At 39.3% G+C, this 26,772-nt stretch overlaps 1 protein-coding gene across 6 annotated transcripts in view; it reads right to left on the reverse strand.

The window, feature by feature from the left end:
- The window catches only part of DCLK2 (doublecortin like kinase 2), a 149,062-nt gene extending 125,604 nt beyond the window's left edge, over window positions 1-23,458 (reverse strand). For 2 of the 6 annotated variants that reach the window (XM_082728134.1, XM_082728133.1), the window contains exons 1-2: window positions 22,596-23,458; window positions 4,544-4,878 (exon numbers count right to left, since the gene is read on the reverse strand). In XM_082728134.1, coding sequence (XP_082584260.1) covers window positions 4,544-4,878; window positions 22,596-23,016 — 756 coding nt within the window. In that variant the 5' untranslated portion in view covers window positions 23,017-23,458. The remainder of the gene's footprint in view (window positions 1-4,543; window positions 4,879-22,595) is intronic. The other 4 variants (XM_082728132.1, XM_082728131.1, XR_014311005.1 and 1 more) reach the window with 3 other exon arrangements.
- Window positions 23,459-26,772: the final 3,314 nt, after the last annotated feature.

Consider the following 26,772-nt stretch of genomic DNA (forward strand, 5'->3'; position numbering starts at 1 on the left):
TTAAACAGGAATAGTGGCAAAGTGATTCCTGCAACACTTTATTGCCACATGCTAAATTTCAAAGATTAACTCATAATGTTTTACTCTTTACAACTGATCGAAATCAGTTTTTTGTTTTCCTTCTCAGTGTTTATTTTTTGCTTCTAAGCGGACATGAGAAAGTAGAAATCAGAACAGCAAATACTGGATTTCTGATGGCAACTATAATTGTGTTTCCTTCTGAAGTAGTTTAAAAAAAAAACTTCCTCTACTTCTCTTTTTTAACACAAAATTGAAAACATACTACAGAGTTGTTTTTCTTGATTTTTCCACTCAACATTTTCCCAGGTCTTTAAACATCCCCCAACTATAATTTTCAATGGCCACTACTATATTCTATGGTAATATCATTTAGATGTTTTCTATATTAGGGATTTTAAGTTGTTTTCAATCTTTTGCTCTTATTGCTGAAATGAAAATTCTTATGCATAATTATGTTTGCATCTTAGATGATTTTGGATAAATTCCTAGAAGTTAGTTTACAAGTTCAAATAGTAAGAACATTTGGATAGTTGTACAAAACAAATTGCTTTCCAAAAAGATTAAGAAATTTATACTTCCATCTTTCTTTGAAAATGTCAATTCACTGCAGATCCAAAAATAATAAACATTTTTTTAAATCTGTCCATTTTAAACATAAAAAGCACCATCACATTGATTTCATTCATTTTTTTAGACATTGAACATTTTTTATACTTTGTATTTCCAATTCTATCTTTTCAAATTGTGTCATCTTTTATTCACCTTGGCATTACAGTGTTTTTTTAAAAAATATTAAACTACTATAACTCAATATAAAAGACATAAGCCTTGCTTATGACACCCAGAAGTTTTTATTTTGTATGTTATCCAACCAACCTCTCCCCTTGTGATTTTGCACAATTTTTATGCTTAGAAAATCCTCTCCCATTTCAACCCAACTATTGATATATTTTCTTCTACTTCTTTTGTTTCATTTGACATCTATATTTTTAAAACACCTGGAATTTATTTTTGCTATAGTATGAGGAGGATGATTTAATATCTGGTAGTGTAAAAGCCCATTAATCATTATTTCCAAATTTTCTCCCTCCTTTTCCAGATTAGTTTTTGAAATCACTTAGGTATTCATTCTCCCAAAAATCTCATTTAGATTCTTATTGAAATTGCAATAAAACTATAAATAAAAATCAGGGAGAATATGTAGAAGAATGTTGAATGCAGGCGATTATCCCATACCTGCTATAGATAATAACTTCCCGTGTTGTATTTGTTTACGCCAATACATTGGCTTTTTGTTTTAGATAGTATTTCTTTGAAGTGTATTAGAGAATTCACCCTCAATTTGTTACTAAATCTTTAACTGAATGTCAGCTTTGTATTTTGTCAAATGCCTTTGTAACCTTTCTGGGATTCTGTATGCCATTATGCTTTACCCTCTAGATCCCATGTATAAACTGGTTTCTTAACAGTAAACCGTCCTTTAGTTCCTGTCATTAAGTCCTACTCTTAACAGTACAGTCTTCTTTAACATGTGGATAATCTGAGGTTGCTTGTGCTTTAGTTAACATTTTTTTTAAAGACTTTTTTTTTTTTTTAATTTATTTGACGATAGAGATCACAAGCAGGCAGAGAGGCAGGCAGAGAGAGAGAGAGGAGGAAGCAGGCTCCCCGCTGAGCAGAGAGCTTGATGTGGGGCTCAATCCCAGGACCCTGAGATCATGACCTGAGCCGATGGCAGAGGCTTTAACCCACTGAGCCACCCAGGCGCCCCTTTAGTTAACAATTTTACGTATTGATATTTCTAGTCCAGAATTTCTCTGAAGATAATTTTTTGGATAATTATTAAAATTTCAATGATTGCCCTTTTCAATTAGATGTTCAACTTCTGTATTCACTTCCATTTTCCCTGAACAATATTCATTTAGAGATTTCCAAATCTGGGTCTCAATTTTTAAAATCTCACCTGAATTTACTGTTTATATGCCATTCAGGTTGTTAAAATTTGGCATATTTATGATTTCTGTTTTCTTTTTGTTAGGTGTCTTAAATGTTTGTCTCTGTATTTCCTGTCTTCCTGTGTCAACCCAGAATTAGGTTTCTGAATTACCAAATCTTTTAGTTTAATTCTATTTAAATACTTGCAGAACTAATCTTAAGGTGTTTTGTGTTATGTTGTGCTATTAACTCAATCTATAAAGTGTCTACTTCCATTCATACTGTGAACCTATCTTGGACAGGCTGCTATGAAGTGTTGTGCCTTCCAATCATCAAGTTAATTAATTAATCAGAAAAGTCATAAACTCATTATGATCTACTGGAATTTTTAGAACTTATTTTTTAAATTTTGTTAATGTTTCAGGAAACAACTGACTAACTAGATCTAGTGTTATGAAATTAGAAAAGTACTTTAACTGTGTTTTTCAGAAGGCGCTGCTCCAGTGTTTCTCAGCACTATATGAGCTAAACACTTCAGAATAAATTAAGTGTGTTATAGGGAAAAAACAAAATGGAATGAAGAAACAAACTGGATGCTGGAAACTATAAGGTCTAACACAATGTAAATACAATTTAACTTTATTGAAATTAGGAAAAAATATACCTCGGAAGTCTTTCTCTTTAGGAATAATCTGATTGTGGCAAAACTCTATATTCATGCATTCTTGAAATTTGCTCAATTTTTCTTCTTTAGCCATTAGATTTCCCAGTATATAGATTTCTTGGTATATATTTGGCTTGCCTTTTCCTGTGTAATTTTTGTATATTTTTTCAGAAACGCTGATTAATGGGGCACCTGGACAGCTCAGTTGGTGTCCGACTCTTGATTTCAACTCAGGTCATGATTTCAGGGTCATGGCATCGAGCCCTGCTTTGGGCTCTATGCTGCATGTGGAACCTGCTTCAGATTCCCTCTCCTCTCCCTCTGATCCTAGTCACCACACACACACACACACACACACCCCTCTCTCAAACAAAAAATAAACAACAAAAACAAACAAACTAAAAAGAAATGCTAATTGCCTCTCTTGTGCCCTATGAAATTATATGGACATTTTTATGAAAGAAAAGTACTTTTTTGAAAGGCATTTTCCATATTATATGTAGGTGGGGAGGAAAGGCTTTTCTAAAAATGTTAAATATCTTTAATTTTGACTCCTGTGATTTACCAAACCCATAATAACTCTACTAGTCAATAGGTGTTCTTATTCTTAAACAGAGAACATCTTTTGGATGTTAGTGAAATGTAGACTTCTGAGGGGAAAATGTAAGTTGAAGAGGCTTCCCTCTGAAGTCTACATTTCATTAACATCCAAAAAATGAATAATGCAATTAAAACATGGGCAGAAGACATGACTAGACATTTTCCCAAAGAAGACAGAAACATGAAACATGAAAAGATGCTCAACATCAGTTATCATCAGGGAAATATAAATCAAAAGCACAATGAGGTATCATTTCATACCTTCAGAATGGTTAAAATAAAAAATGCAAGAAACAGCAAGTTTTGGTGAGGATGTGGTTTAAAAGGTGCTCTCTTGCACTGTTGGTGGGATTGCAAATTGGTGCAACCACTCTGGAAAACTACATGGAGGTTTTTTTTTCAAAAAGTTAAAAATAGAATTGCCCTATGATCCAGCAATTGTACTAGGAGATATTTACCCAAAGGATACAAAAATGCTAATTCAAAGGGATACATATACTTGGATGTTTATAGCAGCATTGTCAACAAAAGCCAAATTATGGAAATAGCCCAAGTGTCCATTGACTGATGAATGGATAAAGAAAATGTGATGTGTGTGTGTATTATATAAGCATATATATTTATATAGATAAAAATACATATATAATAAAAATATTACTCAGTCATAAAAAAAAAATAAAATCTTGCCATTTGGAACTACGTAGTTGAAGCTAGAGTGTTTATGCCAGGCAAAATAAGTTGGTCAGCAAAAGACAAAATACCGTATGATTTCACTCATATATGGAATTTAAAAAACAAAACAGATAAGCAAAGGGAAATAAGAGAGAGAGAGGCAAACCAAGAAACAGACTCTTAACTACAGAGAACAAACTGATGATTACCAGAGTGGGGGTGAGTTGGGGGATGGGTTAAATAGGTGATGTGGATTAAGGAAGGTACTTGCGATGAGCACCCAGTGTTAGATGGAAATATAAGTGTTGAATCACTAGACTGTACACCTGAAACTAATATCACACTGTATATTAGCTAACTGGAATTTAAATACAAAATTAAAAAAATATATACGTTATTTACATTTCCCTTTCAGTGACCATAAGAAGTACAGATTTCTCTATATACACTTTTGAGGTATTTGGATAAAGACACAGGTGAGCCACTCACATTTTTCAAGATACACGCTAATACAGACACACACACATCTCGCGTAGGAGTATTTGAATAATTTCTCGCAGACTATGAAATTCTTTGTCAAATACGTAACCACCATTATGCACGGGGAGTTCAACAGTGAGATGGAGGGCCGGGGGTTGGTAAACCTCCTACCTGCTTTCCGTCCAGTGTGCAGAGCCTCTTGACCACTCCCGAATCTAGTTTAATGGCTTCGGTGATGTCTGTCAACACCTGTTCAAAGGAATGAGCAGTCTTCTTATTTAGAAGGATCCGCACCGCTTTTCTAGGCTTCACTCCACTTCGAATCACAGTCACTAATTTGGGTTTGATGAAATCTTTACTTTCCTTCACTTCACTTTTCACTGAGGAGGGAGCAGCCAAGGCTCGTGTTGTCCCACCCTTGATGTTCACAGACCAGTTTGGATTAACATTTTTGGTGTAATCAACTTTACGAAATGGTTCATTTGATGCACACACGTAACTCTCACCTAAAAGGCAAAAAATCAGTTTAATTAGCGTGATTATCCCCATCACAGAAGCACTGTCTCTTAAGAACAAATGCTGGAGACCCATTAAGTGAACTCCTAAACGTAACAGGTGCACTGCAAGGGGAATTCACATTTTTTCCTTTGGCATTCTGCCCATTCTCCCTTTCTATTTAAACATCTAGATTGGTTTTGAGAGAATAACACACATTACAGCTTGAAAAGCACTAGACAAATGAAACAAGAGAGACTAGGGCTTTATTCTGATCAAATATGCCACCCTGGATAATTCCTCTGCACTTTGATTCTCAATATCATTGTCTGTAAATTGAAGCTGTTGAATCAGGTGAATTCTAGAGTACTCCCCAATTCCAAAATCTATTAATTGACTAAAAAAAATCATCTCGTTCTGGAAGAAATAATTGTATCACAAAATAACATATTCATATAAAGAAATGAAACTATTTTTCTCCTTAGAACCACAAATTTCAGGCCCAATTGAAGAATGATACACACACCTCCTAAAATATAGTTAGTCATAATATCATTTACTCAATGAATGAATTACTGCAAAAATGAAGGAAGAGTTCTGACGGCTTGAAGAAATTTACCTCAGGCATTTTATTTCTTAATTAAAGAACGTGAATTTAAAATAATTAGCTCAAATAGACAACCTTCTCTATATCTACTTAAGTGGTTAAAGGATGTTAAATAGTTGAAAATGAAGTGTCTGGGTGGCTCAGTCAGTTAAGCTACCAGCTCTTAATTTTAATTTTGGCTCAGGTGGTGATCTCAGGGCAGCCCCACACTGGACTCTGTACTCAGCGGGGAGTCTGCTTCTCTCCTCTCTCTCCCTGCTCCCTCTGCCCCTCCCTAAATAAACAAATAAATCTTTTTGAAAAACAAATAAAATGTGTTCAATATTCATGCAGACTTCTGCTTAATTTTTATTAAGTAAAACATAAAAACTGTACTATTTGTTGTACCGGTTTACCAACTCAGTGTTCATTAATTTTAAGTTCCAAAATTAGAGGTTGAAAAGTAGTAATTTTTAAAAGGCTGAAAATCATAATTCATAATTATATGTTTAAAAAATCACGCTTTTCTTTCAGGAAACTCAGAAGTCACCTAATTCTTTTATCCTCACCTGTTTGGCATACAGGGCAAGAGGATTGCACTCTAAGATTTTCTCTAAGATAGTTTCTAACTCAAAAAGAATCCAGTATTTTTTCACATATTCAGTGTAGCAATCTCACTATTGATAGAATAATCATATGATACAAGCATTAAGGGCTGTTCATGCTTAAAACAAAAATAACCAAAATGGTGAAAGGCAATGCCTAAGAAAAACCCATTAATATAAATATAATATTTAACTATTATCAGGATGTTCTTAAAATCCTAATAAATAGATAACTTAAAGACTCCCAAAGGCACACAAACAATTCAATAAAAGATCAGGCATATAAGAAGGGTCGAAAAAGAGGGGTAATGCCTTCTGTTAAAGGTGTACTTAGGCCACTGTGTAAGAAAACTAGGGAACCAGCCACAGGCTCTTCTGCTGCTTCCACACCAGTAATCAGAAAGCTGGCATAACCATCACCATTTAGTTAGAGATTTTCCATCTCTGTAGGTTTATCTAAATGACTTTTCACAGTGTAATCATCTGGGAAAATGGCATGTAATTTCAAACACACATATGAATTTAATAAAACAGAGCTATACATCACATGCGTGTATTTACAAGCAAAAATAAACACGATTTTGCTTTAATTTTATAGAGAATACAAGTCTCACATTGAAAAGCTCTAAATAAAATTTAATTGTATGTTCTGATTCAAAATATTAAGATGGAAGAAAGAAAAGGAAATTTCAGCAAAAGACAGTGATTTTTTTCCCCCTAAGGGCAGGGAGAAGTCAGCTGGAGAAAAGCCTTTCCCAATATAAAGTGAAAACACAATGTTAAAAAGAAACAAAGCAAGAGCAAATTTAGTATGTCAGATTTCTTTGATCAACTCTGCACAGCTGACATATCAACAAGGCGAGCTGCCTTTTAAATTCATCTGTATTTAGCCTCTTTATACAAGTTCAAGACATCAGAATGAAAATAGGTAAAGGAAGTCTGTCTTGTTTATGTATGGTTACAGATACATTTTAATTTCCAATCCTTCTCTCCCCTCCTCTCTTCATAGTGTTTCTATTAAAAATGTGTAGATCAGTTCTATAAAATGTAAAATTTTGAACCACAGATACCCATTTTGGCATACAACATTTCAGCAAAAAGGTTCAAGACACAGTTTTGAGGTCACACCTGTGTTTCCATATACTGGGCGCCTAAAACCCTATAGCAGAGACATCATACCTTGAAGACCACATCGGTCAAGATACCCAGGCTACCTTCCCTTGTTATGTCCCCACACTGATCAAACAATTACCTGAGGGTAATTCTGTCACTAACATAGATTTGCCTATCAGGAGAGAACATGCTGACAAAAGAATTTAAGATTTTGGTTCCTTGGGCAGTTATAGCTCTTGCTGTTAACCAAATAATAATTTATTACTGTTAGGTACTAGGCACCTGCAAGACTGATTACAAGCAATCAGCTTCTAATCCACCAGATTCTTCCTACAGTAGGGATTCTGGTTTGAGATTTGTTATCCCCCTGCCAACTTGTCACTTTTCCCTTCTTCCTCATCCTGGTAGAAACACCACTTTCTAATGAAACTTACTCAGCTAGAAACCTAGGCATCACCCTTCATTCTTCTGGCTTCCCTACATACTACATTCTGACATCAAGTTCTACGCACCCTCTTTTCTAAATATTTCTCAAACTGTCCACCCTCTATGCCCTACCACCACCCACTTCCTACTTGGATCAATGCAAGAAGGTTGGTTTCTGCTCATTCCCCCAATAACATAACAAACAGCAGTGCATTTTGTGCTATTGTACCCTCAAGTAATGAGTTTTGACATCCTGATAAAATACTACATTCTGAAAGGATTTTTAAATTTTTTGTCAATACATAATAAAATTACACTGACCCAAAGAAGGAAAAGATAAGCATCTCATTTATAAATTAGAGCTAAACTAACATATAAATAGATATGTGTGTGTGTGTGTGAACATGAATATATGAAAAATAAGCCTGTCTCTGAAGTCCAGAATTCATCTGACTTTAACAGCTAGATCTCATTATTATTATAAGTTGGTTGGTGTCCACAGTCATACCTGTGTTTTTCACTGGGATATAATCTCAAATCATATCTGTATCAAATAAAGTCACTCAGAGACTATGGTAAGGTGACACAAAAACAAGTTCACTGTGCAACCCACAAAATACCAGACAACCTCCTGTCACACTCAGTGAATGATTGTCATGGCCTTACCAATTACAGCTTTTCCTCAATCTATTCTGTGTTCCCTCTAAGTTTGAGATACTCAGTCACAGAATTGTCCTTCCTTCTAACAGCACCCAATACAGAGCAAGTCCTTGCTTCCCCAGATCCTCTGAAATTATCCAATCAAAGCCCATATTTTATGACAAGTCAAATACCGTCTTACTGAGAGGCCCCCATGGTATTATACAACATGCATTATCTTTGCTGCAGTGAATCATAAACTCAACATGTTCAACTATAGGTATCTTCTTGATGGTCTCTGGCTGAAGAGAACTGAGATACACACACACACACACACACACTCATTCTCTTTCTCTCCCTCTTTCCAATAACAGTTCTTTGACCACAGGGGGAAGTCATTTTGGAAATTATGATCATGTGAATACTAAATACAAAGAAAATTTGTTTTATATATGGAAAGAAGATGGATAAAAGCGCAAGATGGTTATAAAACTTAACTGTTTTCATCCACAACACAGAATAGAAAGTCTCTGAACTTCCTTTAAGACACTACAGTGACATGAATCTGGTTTCTTATCACTGATACTTGTTCAAAGACACTTTACTTTGTAATTAGCAGACTGTCAAATCAAGTGCCTATACAGTTGTGTAATACAACCTGCATATTAACCATTAATGTTCACCCTTACTCAACCCAAGACTCTGCCTCCTCTAAGAGGCAAGAGGATATTAAATGCTAGGAACTCTCCAATGCCTTGTCTCTGGAAGCCTTCATCCTCACAAATGTGTTCAGGCTGAGCCAATTTCTCCCACCTTGTCTCCCTTGGCAGTAATAGGGTAGCCACCTCCTACTGGATGTTGAGTACCACGTTTCCGTGTCCTCATACTGCAGTTTCAGGGACATTCTTCTCTCCTCCATTTAACTAGGCAGCCCTCTCTACAAGATTAGATACACATACCTCCCACCTTAAACACACACAAATCCTCCCCCTCTTCATTCCTCAACCCACTCTACCTAATGTGCTTTTGGCTTCCATTCACTGCTGAATTAAAAAAAAAAAAAAAAAACCAAAAAACACAAAACTCTCGTCATCTGTTTTTTTCCCCACTTCTTATTTGCTCTTAAGCTACTGTGGCATCACTTTTGCTCTCTGCATTCCCCTGGCTGGAACACCCTGATCCCTGAGCATGTCTTTCCTAACTGCCAAATGCAAAGCACATCTTCCAAATTCACTGGGTGTCTTCTGAGGGCACTGGACACTAGGCATGATTCTCTCCTGCAAATCCTTTTTCCCTTAGCTTCCACAGTCTGATTTCTTTTGCTTTATACCTCTTACTTCTCTTGATCTGCTTTTCAGAGTCCTCTTCTCGCATTCATCTACTTCATCCTCCTTATACTCTCTATGGGCAAGTGCATCCACTCCATGGCTTCAAACACCACCTATATCCTAAGGACATTTCCAGCCTAGTTCTTTCTCTTGAATTCAAGCCACCTACTGAACACCTCTACTAGATTATCTATGGGTATCTCACATGCTACTGTCTAAAACTAACTTCATTCCCCATTACGGCCATCTTGACCTCAAACTCTCCTCTTCCCGAATTCCTCAACTTACTGAATGAAATCACCACCTATATAGTCATCCACGCAAAAATCAAGACTCCTGCATCTCTTCTCCCTTTCCCACATTCAACAGAATTGACAAAACTCTTGAGCTTGGTCTACGTACCTCTGGAATCTATCCTCTTTGACTCTGCCTTCTTTTATTTCTCCTTGGATTAAAGTAGTTAAGTTCTCTGTGGGGCCTCACCCCCTCATCCCCCACATAGCTGTCACAGCAAATTTTTAGAAATGTGGAGCTGATGTCTTTTGCCTGCTTCACTGCCTTTAGAATAAAGACCAAACTCCTCAGCACATCACACACTTCCACCCTCATCTCCCACCACATTCCCACAGGTTCTTAAGTTAGTGTCATAGCAGTATATTTGCAATTTCCTTCTAAACTCATCATACCCTCTTATTTTCATTACTTCTTATATGTCTAAAATAACCTTCCTTCTCTTATCTTGTCTCTTTTTAACTGACCAGTCAAGATTAATCACTCTTGGCAAGGAGGTAAGGCAATAGAAATTTTTAAACATTGCTAAAGGGATTTTAAATAGGTTCAATCACCTAGAAAAGCATTATCTAGTACTACATTTACAACATACACATCATATGACCCAACAACCCACCTCAGGAAAATATGCTGGAAAAACTCATGCACATAGACACTAGTGTGTATATGCGGAAGCAGGGCTCAACAGCCAAAGAGGAAACATCAATCCACATGTCCCAACAACAGGAGAACAGACACAGAGACTGTGGGGTTGTCTTATGTACAACTATACAGTATTGAAAATGAACAAGCAAGAACCATTAGCAACAATCTGGATGAATTTTACCAACAATGGTAGGAAAAGATGACAAAAGAATACATGTAGTAGGGTCCAATTTCTCTAGAGTCCAAAACAGAAAAAATTAAACCGTATCAATCAGGGATGCCTTCATTGGTGATAAAAAAGAGAGATAAAAGCAGGAGTCAGGCCTCTGTTATCTTGGGCAGAATTGGAACTAGGAAGGGATACAGGGAGATCTCCTCAGATTCTGGCAATACTCTGTTTCTTGACATGGCTGGTGTTCATAACAACTCATTGGGCCATACATAGTTTTGAATCTTCATAATTTTAAAATAAAATTTAAAAAATTACATTCTTATAAAGTGTCTTTTTCTGAGCTTACAAAGTATCAATAGCTCATAATCATTTATTCTTTCTTTCTCTCTTCCAATGGTTCTTGGTGGAGAATTTTTTTTAATCAGCTGATTTTGCTGTAAAAGTACAGATGCTCAGACCTTACCACAGTTCAACTGAATCACTAGAATCACCAGATGATGGGACCAGAATATGTAGGTAAGGGTTTTTAATTTCACAGGTGACTCTGGAAACAACCTCTCACTACAAACCACTGCCTGCACTGGAAACTCTTAGAAAAAAAAACTGTATCCTTTTCATACTCCCCACATCTACCACAATACCTGGTATGTAACAGGTACTCAAAACATGTTTGTCAATGTAATGACAAAAATGCGAACTTAGAAATCTCATGGTTTGAATTTGCATTACTTCTAGGTAAAACATTTGCAGAGTACACTCTTGATACAGAATGACCCTAGAAGGCTCCGGGTCAGGCTCCTGAAAGATGTCATGCATGGCTGGAGATATTCTTAGATCATGCCAGCCCACCAAAATGCAACCTAAGGCATCTATGGAAATAAGCAGGATGTGAAGCCTGCCTAGTTCTACTAAAGTTTTTAATTCATTTCAGACCATCAAAGCATCAAGAGTCCAGGGCACATGCTTACTTACTTATTTTTTAAAAGTCAAGTATAATTAACATACAGTGTTGTATTAGTTTCAAGTGTATAGGGTACTTTTCAGTTCAATAAATGTAATGTGTCTTTCAATCAATGGAATATGTATGCATGTACTTATATATAAAATATATATGTTTTTAATATACATGAATGTTTTAAATAGTTAAATCACAGTAATTTGTCAACATTTAAATGTCAATTTACTGTTAGAAATTACAGATAGTTACATGTAACCATATGTAGTTGGAAATTCAAATAGAGTGTGTTTGGCTAGCCTACTTTTTATCAGTTCCTATAAAGTATCTCATCTACTTCTGTTAAATATTTACATTAACTGCCTAACCCCAGTGATCAGTTTGTAATTACAAACTATTTTTACATCCATGGCAGGAAATGAATTATACAAAATGTGAACATTGAGACTATGACATCACTTGGAGTGGAAGTAAGCACTGAACTTTATGACACACGTCTAAAGTGCAAAGGCTCTTCACGCTTAGAGAAAAGACCCCTCCCACACATGCAGACTTAAATATGATAACATAAAAATGGAAAGACAAAGACAAAAGAAAGATTGCCTGACACTACAGATCTAATGCTAGCAATAATCTTAGAAACCTTAATTCTTTCCTAACTTCTAAAACAGAGGAAAAAATTGCTTCCAAAGACATATAACCAAGGAAAACAAATCTGGGTATGCTGCATCTACAAAATGGTTTGATATCCTTCATCAAGCAGAGCATTTGTGAGGCTGTCCTACTGGGTGGATTAAAATGTGCTTATCTCCATCTAAAACACACAAGAGATGAGTTCCCACGCCCATCTGGCTAAGAAAAATACAGGATGAGGAAAAGAAAGACTGATTTATTATTCTTTTGTGGCAAACAACTTAATCTTTTTTTTTTTTTTTCCCACCCAGACTGTACAGAACCAAGAATTTAACTGGGGATCAGCAGAGTTAACCAAAGTGCACTGCTCTGGCCTTGAAGCTTATCCTACTCTGCGCATCTTTGCTGTGTCACTGGACCATTGCTGTTGCATTCACAAAATGAATGTAATGGCCTTCGCTGAGGGGCAAGGGTGAGGACACAAAACGAGATTTCATCTCGAAGACCAATGCTCTTTTAATACCTCGGAAGGCAACTGGCTGAACCAAGTCATGTCCTCAAGTCTCATCCAGCAGTATAGGCTATGATACATTCCATTGAGAAAGGGGTTAAAAAAATGACTTTGAACATCTGAAAATCTATGAAGAAACATGGCCAGAAATCCATGTTTCAGTGTTGAAATTTCAGAAAAGTTTAACTGAAGACCCAAAAAATTAGGCAAAAGTAGAAACAAAAATCTTACTCATGAACCAAAAAGCTTTATAAAGCTTACCAGCTGAAAAAGAAATTGCATCTCCTCTCCTGGTAGGATGGAACCCACAAACCATATCCAGTATCTGCTTTTTGTTCCTCACCCCTAGGGCAAGCATATTCCATAATTTACAAGAGTTCACTCTGACAATTTTAATACTGTGCTTATTTTAATGATAGAACTTAAAATGTTTATATCATCCTATTCTGGAATATGTGAACGACTGCTTATCAATCAAATATAGCCAGACCACTCGGTGTCCAGCTTCAACTCCTTTGGTACCAAAGGGTGTAACTTTGCTGGGAGTTAATGGGGAAAAAGAGAAGCGAACTTAATCTCTGTAAAAGATGTGTTCACAGTAGGTTAAGACCAGAGGACGTAATTTTACCTGTAGCAGTGGAGCTTTATTAACAATCCCAAATTGACTCCTGACATGGCATTCTGAAATACAGCACACTGAACTCAGGATTCAGTGCCATGATCAGATTTGGGAACAACTTAGATGGAGCAACTAGTATCTGCAGCTTTATACTGCTGTTTTTTATATTTTCATTGATTATGTGCTTTTGTTGATATTTACATTGTCAATTTGTTTAGGTTGTGTTGGTGTATAAGACCTATAGTATAAAAATGTACTTTTATATTAGTCATTCTACATATTTAAGTGATAATGTAGTTAAAATAATTAAGGCAATACTGAACTTCTACAAGTTACTTGTTAGATTTTTTGCATTGTTTTTCATGTTTAAGTGGCCTAAATATTGCAAAAGTTTGAGAAACACTGCAATCTTACAGATGTTAAGGAAGAGAGAAAACTTCAAACAAAATGTGCCCATCTAATATTTCTCTCTCTCTCTTTTTTTTCTTTTTTGGAGAGGGCAGGGGCAGAGGGAGAGGAAAAGAGAGAATCTTAAGCAGGCTCCATGCCCAGTGCAAAGCTCAACATAGGACTCAATCTCATGACCCTGCTATCATGACCTGAGTCGAAATGAAGAGTCAGATGTACAACCAACTGAGCCACCAAGACATCCCCTATTTAATATTTCTAAAGCAACTGGGGCATAATGGATCAAGGGTCAGTCCTTTAACTGGCTCATCATCTAAGCAGAGGTAAAACTTTCCTTAACAGAGTTACTCCAACTTCTGGAGACCCTTCCTTAATACCTTCTTCCTTCACCCCCAATTCTCACTGTGAGTCTGAGAAGACTTGGCCCCAGTTTTAAGCAAGTGATTGATAATGAAGATGGCTCAAAAAGATTCAATGCCAGGGTGTACCTGGGTGGCTCAGTCAATTAAGCATCTGACTCTTGATTTTGGCTCAGGTCACAATCTCAGGGTCTTAAGATGAAGCCCTATGACAGGCTCCATGCCCCGCAGAGAGTCGGCTAGAAAGTCTCTCCCTCCTCCTCTGCCCTTCCTCACCCTCTCCCCATATGTTGTCTCTCAAATAAATAAATATTTACCAAAAAAAAAAAAAAAGATTCAATGTAAGTGATGAAAGATTCAGACACCAAATGTTTGCCCAAAAAAGAGGTGATGTTTAAAAAAAAAAAAAAAAAAAAAAGGAGATGTTTGCAGAATGGGAAGGAAGGGGAAATAGTAAACTATGACCACTGTCTTCAAATGTCTGAAGAGCTGCCGTGTAAAAGTCAGATAAGCCTTTTGTAGCTCCAAATGGTGGCTCTCGAATATAGCAGGGAGGTTATAAGGACAGAAATTTTGGGTTAAGATGCTGAGGACCACCACCATTTATCAAAGTGCCACTGCATGCTAGGACTCCACTAAGTGTTTTGTACACATTATAGGGTTCATGCAGAGCCTTCCATCTATTGGCCTGGATCACTAAACTACTGAGATGGGTTCACATCAGGCTATTTGTCAAGTTCTTTCTCTCTCAGAGGTTTGATGAACATGAGTATAAACTGTAGTAAAATTCCTTTTCTTCTTTTCTTGATTCTGTGCCAATGGGGCAAAATACTGTTAAGTAAGAAGACCAGGATGATGAACAAATGTATTGGGGAAGAGAGCATCATCATTGCCTGGAGGAAATAATTATAATTATTATTTAAAACTTAAAGTAACCTAAAATTTGTAAAACATACAGAGTGAAGGAAGAGATAAATTAGTGAAGATATTTTAAAGGTGTTATTATGAAGGGCACCTGGGTGGTGTAGTCAGTTAAGAGTCCAACTCTTGATTTCAGCTCAGATCTTGATCTCCTAGTCGTGGGATCCAGACCCACGTCAGGCTCTGCACTCAGCACGGAGTCTGCTTCTATCCCCCTCTCCCTTCCTCTGCCCTTCCCCCTGTGCTCTCTCTCTCTCACCCCTCTAAAATAATTAATCTTTAAAACTTTCATTGTGATAGATTTTGGTTGCAAATTACAGTTTAATCAATGTATAAACAATAAATAACATAGCAGGTCATAACTGGAGATTATTTTAGTCACTTTGAGATGTTGGCAAAGGTTGTCGTGTAATCAAAATTACTTAAATTGATCTCACAGCCAATTTTTTCCTATTCCTTCAGTCTAGAAAGTAGTGCCTTCTGACAAATTACAGTATGCTTAGTCTACTGCCTTATTCTTCCTCTGCAAATCTAGCCAACTGTCCAGTCTTAACTAAGAAAGGTTTTTTAAGACATCTATATCCACCTATTCCCACATATTAAAAAAAAATCTAAAAATGACACAGGAGTAAAATAAATCATTGTGCTAGAGGTATTTATTGCATGGGACAAAGAAATGAATAAAACAATTGTGGTCCCAGCCCACAAAAGGTTTACGATTTTCCCTTTCCTGAGAATGTTTTATGGAGAGGAACCTCCTACAAGTATTTGAGGGTTCTAAGAATTCTATCTAAACCTGGCCGCCTTTTTTTTTTTTCCAGATTTTATTTTTAAGTAATCTCTAAACCCAATGTGGGGCTCACAACCTCAAGACCAAGAGTCAGGTGCTTTACCAACTAAGCCAGCCAGGCATCCCTAAACCTGGGTGACTCCTAAAAAGCGACATAAAACATGACAAAGCCAAGATCATTTCTCTTTCCTACTCTCAGAAGCATTTCCTAAGATAACTGAACTTTAAAAGGGAAAAGGTCTTAGCAATTACCATCTTTCATTTACAAATGAGGAAACTAAGGTCAAGGCAACTATACAGAACTATGCACAGACCTTATTTTGCAGTTGTACAAGATAATGCATTTTATTTCAGAACCCATACATGAAATATCCTAAAGCACAAATACTGTAAGCAAAGGGAAATGTTATCATTTTGATCTCAGGCCTTGGCTCCAACATCTGTTCCTCTGGAAAGCCTTGTTCATCATACTGCCCCACCTCCCTACCATTGCATTCACAGCACCTGAGCTAGACCCAGTTTGTGTATGCTCATGTTCACAACCCCTCTCCCTCTAGAATGTGAGAATCTTGAGGAAAGAAACTTTCCCCTGGAACAGCACTTGGAACAAAAACAAACAGACCTTCAATCAGCAGCTATCGGAGATCAGTATCTGTAAGGTCTGGGAAGAGACTTCATAGAGGCAATATTGGAAGTGGGTCTTGAAGAACCTAGGAGTCGGCCAGAGAAGGCTTGCACACCTGAGATTCAATGTTAAACTGCCACACCCTATCATCATAAATACCTTTAATGTATACTGCTTTTAACTTCTATGTGCAAATAGCTTTTCACCCATGGGGTTTATGTTTCTTTCCTCACCATAACACATTTAAAAGAAATCAGTTTCTATCATTACCATAAAAATCTATCTTTCGGTGATGGGGGGAGGGACTCTACCCTAAGTTGGGTTCTTACTGAGACTCATTTTTACTTAGAACTCTCTCAGTGACTATATTTTGGCTTAACACCTTCAAAGAAGTTGATCTAGGGGTACCCGGGTGGCTCAGTTGTGAAGCATCTGCCTTCAGTCCAGGTCACCGTCTCAGGGTCCTAGAATGGAGCCCGTCATCAGGCTCTCTGCTCAGTGGGGAATCTGCTTCTCCTTCTCTGCACATGTTCTCCCTTTCTCTCTCTTTCTCAAATAAATAAATAAAATCTTGAAAGGAAAAATAAGAAGAAGAAGAAGAAGAAGAAGAAGAAGAAGAAGACCTAACCAAACAGATTCAATAAACTAGGCTTACTAGGAGAACCTTGAAAATGTCAAGTGCTTGATAAAATCTTGATAAATTCTTGATAAAATCTTGAAAGGAAAAAAAGAAGAAGAAGATGATGATGATGACCTAACCAAACAGATTCAATAAACTAGGCTTACTAGGAGAACCTTGGAAATGTCAAGTGCTTTTTTTTGCTGTTGTTGTTGCCATCATAGAAAATGATGAATTAAGCAGAAATTTTATTTCCAAGCTCATCAAAGATATTTACAAACACAAAATATCCTTTTAAAAGTGTTCCAAATTAAATCAAAGGCACATCATCAAAATAAAACACTTGTGACATGAAGAATTTATGTAGGTTGTAGTATTTTCACATGATTTTGTTTTTACTCATTTGTAATGTTCGAAAGAACACATTTTTTTAAAGACATGAAATAATGTAGGTTTTTTTTTGTTTGTTTTAAGTATAACTACAACTATAAAGTAGAGGAACTTAAGAAAACAAAGACCAAATCTGCTTCATACACTGGATGGGGCAATCTAATACAAAACACAACAGGAATCTTTCCAAACCAGTTTGCTAAGAAACAGCTCCTATGTTTAGTGTTACCAATGAAAGAATCTTCTCATTTAGAAAAATTAAGACAGCATTTGATTAACAAAGCCTACTCTTCCCCAAGTTTTATACCTGCTTGTCTTCATTTAGAAACTGTAAATTCAGGAGAAAAGATCAAGTTTTATTATGGTATAAAAATCTTAGGAACAACAAATTACAAATATTCAATTTTTTTAACAAACAAAAATGTTTGCCTTCCCAAAATGTAAACGTCCAGTAAATAAAACAAACAATATTCCAGGAATAGAAACACCAGTAATTCGCTTATGAAAGAGGTGTATTTGGTGGTAACATTTTCGTTTGTCTTAAATATAAAAGTACTTTACCAAAAGAGTCTGACCATTTTTATCTAAAGTCTTCCCCCTCACCCAGTTTCCTTATCTGAGTAGAAACTCATCAATTTCTATAAAATTTTGGCTATAGGACCAGGCCAAGGAAAGGTCTGAAATATCTAAGAGTCATTTGGCTGGAGAAAAGTGTTTTCTTGAGACTTGGAGGCAGCCTTATTTTTCTTAAATTCTAATTAATCAAGCCAATTTTCAAGTTAACTTAATGGAATGATGGAATATCACTTACCAAAATAATCAAAATTCTCTCAGAAGCCAAAAAATCCGATGTTTGTTGTTGACAGGGGAGTAAAAGATCAAAATAACATAAAACAACATTTTACTTTGGAATGAGAGAGGCAGAGGCAGGTAGCTATTAATATTTTGACTCCTGGCAAATACTTCCTCAGAACCTTACACCTATTCCCTGCTTGGTGCCAGGACATTTACAACCTTGTCAATTTTCTGGAAGACAGGGTCTGGGTAGGGAAAGGCAGCCTAAGCCATCATACATTCAGTATACTAACAGCTTAGTGGAAAGATATATGCTTTCATTCTACAAAGGATCTTAGAGAGGTAATCTGCCAACCTTTCATTTAAGAGGAAAAGACGCTAAAGCTCAGAGAACAAAGGTAATTTTTTTCTCAAATCCAGTCAGTAGAACCTAGGTAGCCTGACTTGATCAGGCAGTGTTCCTACTATCCATAGGCTTGTCTCTGCAGGACATCAAAATTTTATAAACATAGCCAATGTTCAGAAAGGGAGAACACTCATGAAACAAATACTAAGACCAGAGGGGCATCGGTATGGCTCAGTCTGATGAGCATGTGATTCCTGATCTCAGGATGGTGAGTCCCAGCCCCATGTTGGGTATAGAGGTTAAATAAATAAACTTGAACAAATAGCTAAGGAATTCTGACTTTTAGCCCCTGACATGAGAACTTAAGAAAAAAATCATCAGAACATCCTCAGTTGTCTATAAGAGATGCTCTTATAGCTGGTTCATGGTTTCAAGCAGCTAAAACTGATATTCCCAACAAGTTTTAAAGAATAAACAGTATTGGAGGTGCCAGGGTGGCTCAGTGGGTTAAAGCCTCTGCCTTTGGCTCAGGTCATGATCCCAGAGTCCTGGGATCGAGCCCCACATCCGGCTCTCTGCTCGGCAGGGAGCCTGCTTCCTCCTCTCTCTCTGCCTGCCTCTCTGCCTACTTGTGATCTCTGTCAAAAAAAAAAAAAAAAAAAAAAAAAGAATAAACAGTATTACAGGAATGCCCAGCACCAACTGCACCAACTCAGTGAAGTTAATCCAACAAGGGGAGGTCAACCAAAAGGCTGAAGATACCTGGTGGTTTAGTGAAGTAGAGGAGGAGTGCCAGCCAACACCTGAGCACTGTTTTTAGTCTCCAGAGACTTTCAAGGTCAAAGGCAAAAGAAAAAATCTGGGCCATGCAAATTTCTTTTGTCATCTGAGTTCAATGGGATTGGGGCTCTGAATGAGTGTTCACGCCCAGCTGTCTTGAGTCATCACTTTCTATTCTTCACTAAAAACATTTTAGAAAAACACTTTGGGAAAACAGTATCTCCTAAACTAAAAATTTCATGGGATGGAAGAGGCAAAGAAGAGAACAGAACATAATGTTGTAAAAAATACTATCAGAGAATCCTATTAAAAATTAATTAAAATGGCTGGGGCACCTAGCTGGCTCAGTTGGAAGAGCAAGTGACTCTAGATCTTGGGGTCATGAGTTTGAGCCCCACAATGGGTATAAAGATTACTAAAATAATAATTATAAAATAAAAAATGGAGTTTTAAAAATGAACTAAGATGAATTAGTCAATTTTGACCATATGGGCAACACCCATATGACTTGCACCCATTTTTACTGGTACAAATAATAACTTTGCAGGTAGATTAGTTCTTCTAAATGATAAATCAGAACATTTGAACATACACTTTTAACTGAAAATTGAAACTATTTAAATTCTCAAGTGATGAATATTAAGCATTGATGGCTCTTTTTCTTGAAAACTGCCTTGCAACAGGGTATTCCACTCATTTTGTTGGAACTCCAAGACCTAGACAAAGATCCATTGTCAGAGAGAATGTCACTATGACAAAAGAAGGGCACAAATTTTCTTCTTTTGCAGTAATTTTATTAAATACTGCTTGAAACAAGCAGGCAATTGGCTAGATTAGGGAAATATTTCTGTTGTGCAAATATTTGTGTTCTGCCATTATTTATCATATGGTAGTATAACTTGGACTTTATACACACTTGCAGTTCCCCATCCTTCAAAAATCAGTGAATAAATAACTGGAAGGAAATTTGTCAACTTTCAATTTACAGCTGAAACTATACGGGTCTGACAACTAGACTCAGTGAACCATGCAATGGTTCAATGACAAACTGGTCAATGACAAACTCAATGTAAATATGTGCTGTTATTAATTAATATGCATAATGGTCATCTTGACCCCCCATAAAGATATTCATCTTTGGAGTATATTAATTTATGTAGCAAATACACTGTTAAAATTATTTGAGAGGATATTAAAATTTTTGTTCCTCTTCAGACCACATGATGCACAGGATTTCAAAGAAATGGGAGTCATGAGTACTCAAGTAATAGGTATCACCTTGATTTCTCCAAAGGGCTGTCAATCTAGCTTGGGTCAGTCCAAAAATGTTATTCCGTTTTGAAATATCTAGGCAAATGTTGCTTTAAAGCATTTAATATGATAAAGAAGGCAAAAGAGTCCTTTTAACAATGTATCATTTTATTTATACTTCTCTGGCTGTCATCACCTCCTGAGGAAGCCTTTAAAACCAAAACACACAGTGACCAAGAGAATGTGTGAGGTCAAGAATACACACACATAGACTGAAGAGACCATTTCATTTAGGCTAGGTCCTCATCTAACCAAGACAGAGATAAACCTCTGGTAACAATGACTAAGTAGAGAAACTCCACCACTCTCAGGACTCCTCAGTATGGCTATTTCAATTTATTAGAGGTGAACTGGAGATGAAAGGGCATATACTCAGATACTGTGTAACAAGGCATGTTGCTCATTTCCTTATGTGTAAAATGGGCATAATGCCTTCAAACTATAATATAAGAATATGATGAGATAATATAAGGAAAATTGTTGGTTGGGGCACCTGGGTGGCTCAGTTGGTTGAGCCTCCAACTCTTGGTTTTGGCTTGAGTCATGACCTGGTGACGGTGGGATCAAGCCCTACCTTGGACTCCTGCCTCAGCGAGGAGTCTGCTTGAGGATTTCTCTCCCTCTGCCTCTCCACTGCCCCCTCCACTTTCTCTCCCTCTCTCAAACGAACAAACAAAAAACAAATAAACCTTAAAAAGAAAAGAAAAGAAAAATAGTTGGCTCCAAGTTCAGTTCCTTTCCCTGTCACACCAATATGCTATGACATGGATTGAGCCATTTGCATTAAGAAAGATGCATGAGAGCAAACTGTCTTTAAACATGCAGTCAGCATATACTTGGGTTCTGTCTCATCTTTATAGGTGCTGTTTGATCTGGAAATGAGTTCTTAACTACCAGTAATGCCTTTTCACCCTGAAAGGAAAGAAGAATAAATACAGTATTGCAGGAATTCAAGGATGACACAACATACAGCCAAGCAGTCCCTTTGAGAAAAGCATGGTTGACACTCTAGGATTACTCATTTATAATAGGCCCCAACTACTCATTCTAACATCCTCTATCATCCTAACCAGCTACTTTCAACAGAGGAGGAGGCAGGAGAGAATGACCTGGGTTCACCTAATTACCAACCAAATGTGGAAAACCCTTCAGCACAGTGATTCTCAATCTTGGCTGCGCTTGGCTCTACATCAAATCACCTGGGGAGCTTTTAAAGCTCCGACTGCCCAGCTCACACCCCACATATCTGAATATCTGGGGGTAGGACACAGGCACCCATAATTTTTTAAAGTCCCCAGTGATCCAAGGTGCAGTCAAGGTTGAGAACCACTTTCTGGGATCATGCCTCCTGACCTCATATAACTTTTGCTGAAAGCCAACCTAAAGCATTTCACAACCACAACTTCGGAGTACAGCAGGTCCAACAGGGTTCTGAATGCTGGAACATCCCCGATGCTTGTATTGAGGTCCACACAGAGGGCTGAAGAAAAAGCTTGTTAGCAAGAGGGTTACCCAGAGCCTCACCCGAGAGCCACCTTTTCCAACAGTTTGCACTAAAAACAAAACCCCCAAGTTTACCAGTCTTAAGAGATGTCACCAGAGCCTCCTAGGATTTTTTTTTTTTTCGTTTTTAAAGACAAATCTCTTGGAAAAGAGAGTATCTGGGGGAGCGCACCCCCTCCCCACACACACACGGAGAGCCTATAGAAAAGCAGACAGAACCATACAATTCCCATGGCTGCCTAGAAAGCACCCGGTAAACTCCCCTCCGCGCAGCGCAAGCAGGCGCGCGCCAGCCTGTGGCCACTGCACCTGCTGTCGCGCTGGGCCGCACCTGCCGCGCCCGACCCTCTCCTCCTACCTTCCAGCAGCTCGTCCAGGCTGGTGACCTTCCGACTGCCGTCGATGGTGTAGATGGTGCGGACACCCTGGGGCAGGTTCACGTTGTCCGACAAGGAGCGAGTGAGCTCTATGAGCAGCGCGTCGAAGGACCGGAAGCGGTCGCTGGAGATGGCAAACACCAGGCCCTTGAAGTAGCGGTCCCCATTCCGGTAGAAGCGCGCCTTCTTGGCCTTCTTCTCTGAGCTCAGAGCCTGCAGGGTCCGCGTGCGGTAGAAGCTGCAGTGGGCACTGTGCGCCGGGCTAGGGATGAGCCCGTTCCCCTTGGGGCCCGAGCTGCTGCTGCCTCCCGAGGAGCTGGGCGCCCCTCTCCGCGACCCTGGTCGCGGCCTTTTGTCCCGTTCCTCAAAGTGCTCCAGCTCAATACTCCTGGTGCTGGCCATCGCGGCAGCTCTGAAGGCTCCCCCACAAAAAACGTCCCAGCCGAAGCCTCCGGGTAGCCTAGTGTCAATGAGAGAGCCAGCTCAGGGACGTCTGACCGCGGGGGCCTCAGAGCGCCGGGACACCTGGCTGTGGCATCTCGCCCTCTCCTCGCAGGTGGGGCAGCTGAGCCGCCGAGGAGACGAATGGCCCGCGCCCCCCCCCTACAAGTGGCCGCAGCGTCGAGCTGCCCAGCTCATTGTCCAGCGCGGCTCGCTCGGTCCCTCCCGCGGGGAGCCCCACGCCCCCCACCCCACCCCGGGCGCCTTCTCCGGCCAGCCACGCCTCACAACTCCCGCCTGGGAGCCGGCCAGGAGCCGCAAAGTTGGGCCGCCGGAGGTTCGCCCCGGGCCCGCGGGCGCACACAAAGCTCGGGCGCCCGCCGCGGCTCGCGTCCGCCGGCGGCTCCCGGGAGGCTGAGGGGAAGGAAGGAAGAGGAGGGGGAGGAGCTGGGAGCGTGGGAGAGGCGCCGCGGGCCCGCAGGGGCGTCGCGCCCGGCCCCGGCCCGCCCACGAGCCCTGCCGGAGGCCGGGGATGCGGCGCCTCCGCCTAGCTTGCCCGCAGGCCCGGCCTCGGGGGCGGCGCGCGCGGACTCGGGCTGAGAGGACAGTGCGGGGGCCCCTTCCTCCCGCAGAGCCCGGCCCTAGCGGGAAATAATGCAGCCCGCCTCCCCGGCTGCCGGCCGGCCCAGCCCATCCGCGAGCATCCGCGCCCGACTCCGCGGCCGGCCCGGCCCGCTGGCGGGGCTGGAGGAGGTGGTGGTGGTGGTGGTGCGGGGGTTCCTGCCCCGCAAGGGCTGCCAAAGCCCGGGAGGGAAGGGGTGCGCGAGGAGGAGGGGGCCGCAGGGGTCAGCGCGGAGCTCTGCGGCGGCAGAGGACCGACTCCTCCTGGGTCCTAGGCAGCCCCGCCCGCCTGACAGCTACAAGCCCGCGCCGTGCGCTAATGGGCGCAGCCGCGGCACGCGCGCTTCTGCTTGGGAAACGTAAACGCGCAGGCCAAAAAAACTACAAAGGAAGGAGATTCAAGGGCAGAGATCACATCCCTAACTAGCCTCCAGAGGAGGAACCGAGGCCAGCCTAGGGCAGCAATTCGAAATATGACATAGGGTTAGGGCACAAAATGTTATATTTTCAAAAAAGAAAAATTTGAAGCTTTATTTTAGGACCTTCGATAAAACAGTTTCCATTGCAGACTCGCTAACATGGGATGTTGAGTAACTTTGAATGAATAAACGCTCAGAAGTTTTTGGATTTTGAGGGATTTATTTAATCAACAAATATTTATTAAGAGCAAGCCATGTGCCAGGCGTTGTTTCCATGACTGCTAATGCATTAGTAAAGGAAACAAATACCTCCCCTCCCCCACTCACAGTTAAGTGGTATTTAATGTTGTCAATGTGAGCTTCTTAAGTAATAGTTCTAACATTTGTAAGCACCCATCATACTGGAAGTCTTAATTTCATAGTGTCAACAATAAAAACATATTTCCTAAAGGCTTTGAGAAACATTAGTTATTTCCATTTGCTATCAGGGAAAGATGAAACTAAAAGATGTTTGTCCTAATCTAACAGGTGAGTAAGCGGCCTTGAAGCCTTATTTATTAAGCACCTGGTTCTTTGAATGGCGCCAATCTACCTGGAAGGTAGGAAGGTATGGATACTTTTCTTGGAATGAACTGAGTCCATGGCAATGCTCCAGAAGAATCCTGTTCAGTGTACCATTGTAGTCCCAGGGTAATCTCAGGGACACACCTGGACATAGCTGACTTCTAGAACCAGGCCTGGAGCAGTCCGGGAATTCAGCTGATCTGAGGTTACAGTGTAGTTTTCAAGGGGAAAAATTCTAAAATATTATTAGGTCATGACCATGATAGACTTCAATCCAGAATAATTAAATCAGAATATCTAGAGACAGATTTCTCCAACAGTATTCCCCCCTCTCCTTTCTTTATTTTTCTTTTAAAGATTTATTTATTTATTTGAGAGAGAGAGTGCGCGCGCACGCGTTCAAGAGAGATGTGAGCATGTGAGCAGGGGGAGGAGCAGAGGGAGTGGGAGAGAGAATCCCAAGGGGACTCCCTGCTGATCATGAACCCAACACATGGCTCCATCCCATGACCTGAGACCATGACCTGAGCCAAAACCAATAGTGGGGCAGCAGCCAACTAAGCCACCTAGACACCCAACCAACAGTATTTTTTGGAAGTGCTCTTAATGTATATAGCCAGGGTTTCAACTACAGGCTATAACAAGAATCAAACAGATCAGTGTTTCTTCTCAAACTTTAATGTACTTATATATGGTATGGGAATCTCATATTCAGAATCTTAATTTCTGATTGAGTGGGTCTGCAGTAGGATTTGAAATACTCCATTTCTAACAAGCTCCCGGGTAATGCCATCGCTGCTGGTCTCCATACAGTACTTTGAGGAAAAAGAGAATTAAATGGCAAATTCCTTGAGATAGGACTTAAGTACCACTAATTGCAGAGCCAGCAACTTTGTAAATGGCTTAACATGGGTGTGTTCATCTGTTTTGCTACTACAGAATCTTGGTGGGAAAAACACTTTCTAATTTATTGCTGTAGTAACAAAGTATCCCAAATCTAGTGATTTACAGCAATAAATATGCATTATCTCAACAGTTTCTGTGACACAGAAATCTAGGAGCAGCTTCCCTTGAGTTTTCATTAGATTGCACGTCAAAACATCGATTGGGGCTGCAGTCATCTGAAGGTCTGACTGACACCAGAAAACCCACTCCTAACATGGCTCACCCACGTTGTTGGCAGGGGTTAGTTCCTTACCACAAACACCTCTCTGTAGGGTTGCTTGAGTGTTGTAACAACATATCAGCTGGCTTCCTGTAGAGTAAGCATTCATGAGAGAACAAGGTGGGAACAACTACCTCATTCTCACACCATCCTGTAAGGTACACAGCTCAGATTTGTTCAGTGGGGGACACTAGGGTATGACTACCGGTGTCAAGGATCACTGGGGTCATCCTACAGGCTCGTTGTGCAGGCTTCAATCACTCAAGCTTTAGGACAGCAACATATATGCTTTTTCTCACTCAAAGATTTCTGATCAAAGATCTGGCCCTTTTTAAATAGTGAAGCCAATGATGTAATCTGTCAGTATTTTCATATTATTTCCCAATATTATACCCCTAACTTGAACAAAGATTACTGTTTCTCAACAGGGGTGAGGGCAGAAGAGAAAGAATTTCTAAAGCTGTTACTTAGTTAGAATTATTTTCCTCCTGCTCTTGCATTAATTTGTTTAAAGAATTTTATTCCAAACCCTCATATAAGAATTAAGATGTGATCACGTTTCATAAAATATTTACTTAATGTATACAGTATACCTCAAGACCCAGTTGGCCAAAATTTGAATATTTATTGTGGCGGGAAAAAATTAGTTTGGGCATTACAATCCTAATGCAAACAAAATTGGGGGTTTCTGGCAGGCATCACTTAATCTGGGCTACTTTGTAGTAGAACCAAAACAAATTCTCTTCTTTTAAGCCATTGCAGAATTTGAAAAATAGGATATTTCAACGGGCACTTCCCTTGTCAAGATAACCCCTTTTTTCTAACCAAGAAACACTATCAGATTTGCTATTCATTTGTCATTACAGAAATGGTCTGATTCTCCTTGGTGGTTGTGAGGTCTACTAATTCTGTTGGCCAGGTCCTGATTTAAACAGGCTTCATCAGGAG

The sequence above is a fragment of the Mustela nivalis genome (assembly GCF_964662115.1).
Source record: "Mustela nivalis genome assembly, chromosome: 4".
Lineage (NCBI taxonomy): Eukaryota > Metazoa > Chordata > Mammalia > Carnivora > Mustelidae > Mustela > Mustela nivalis.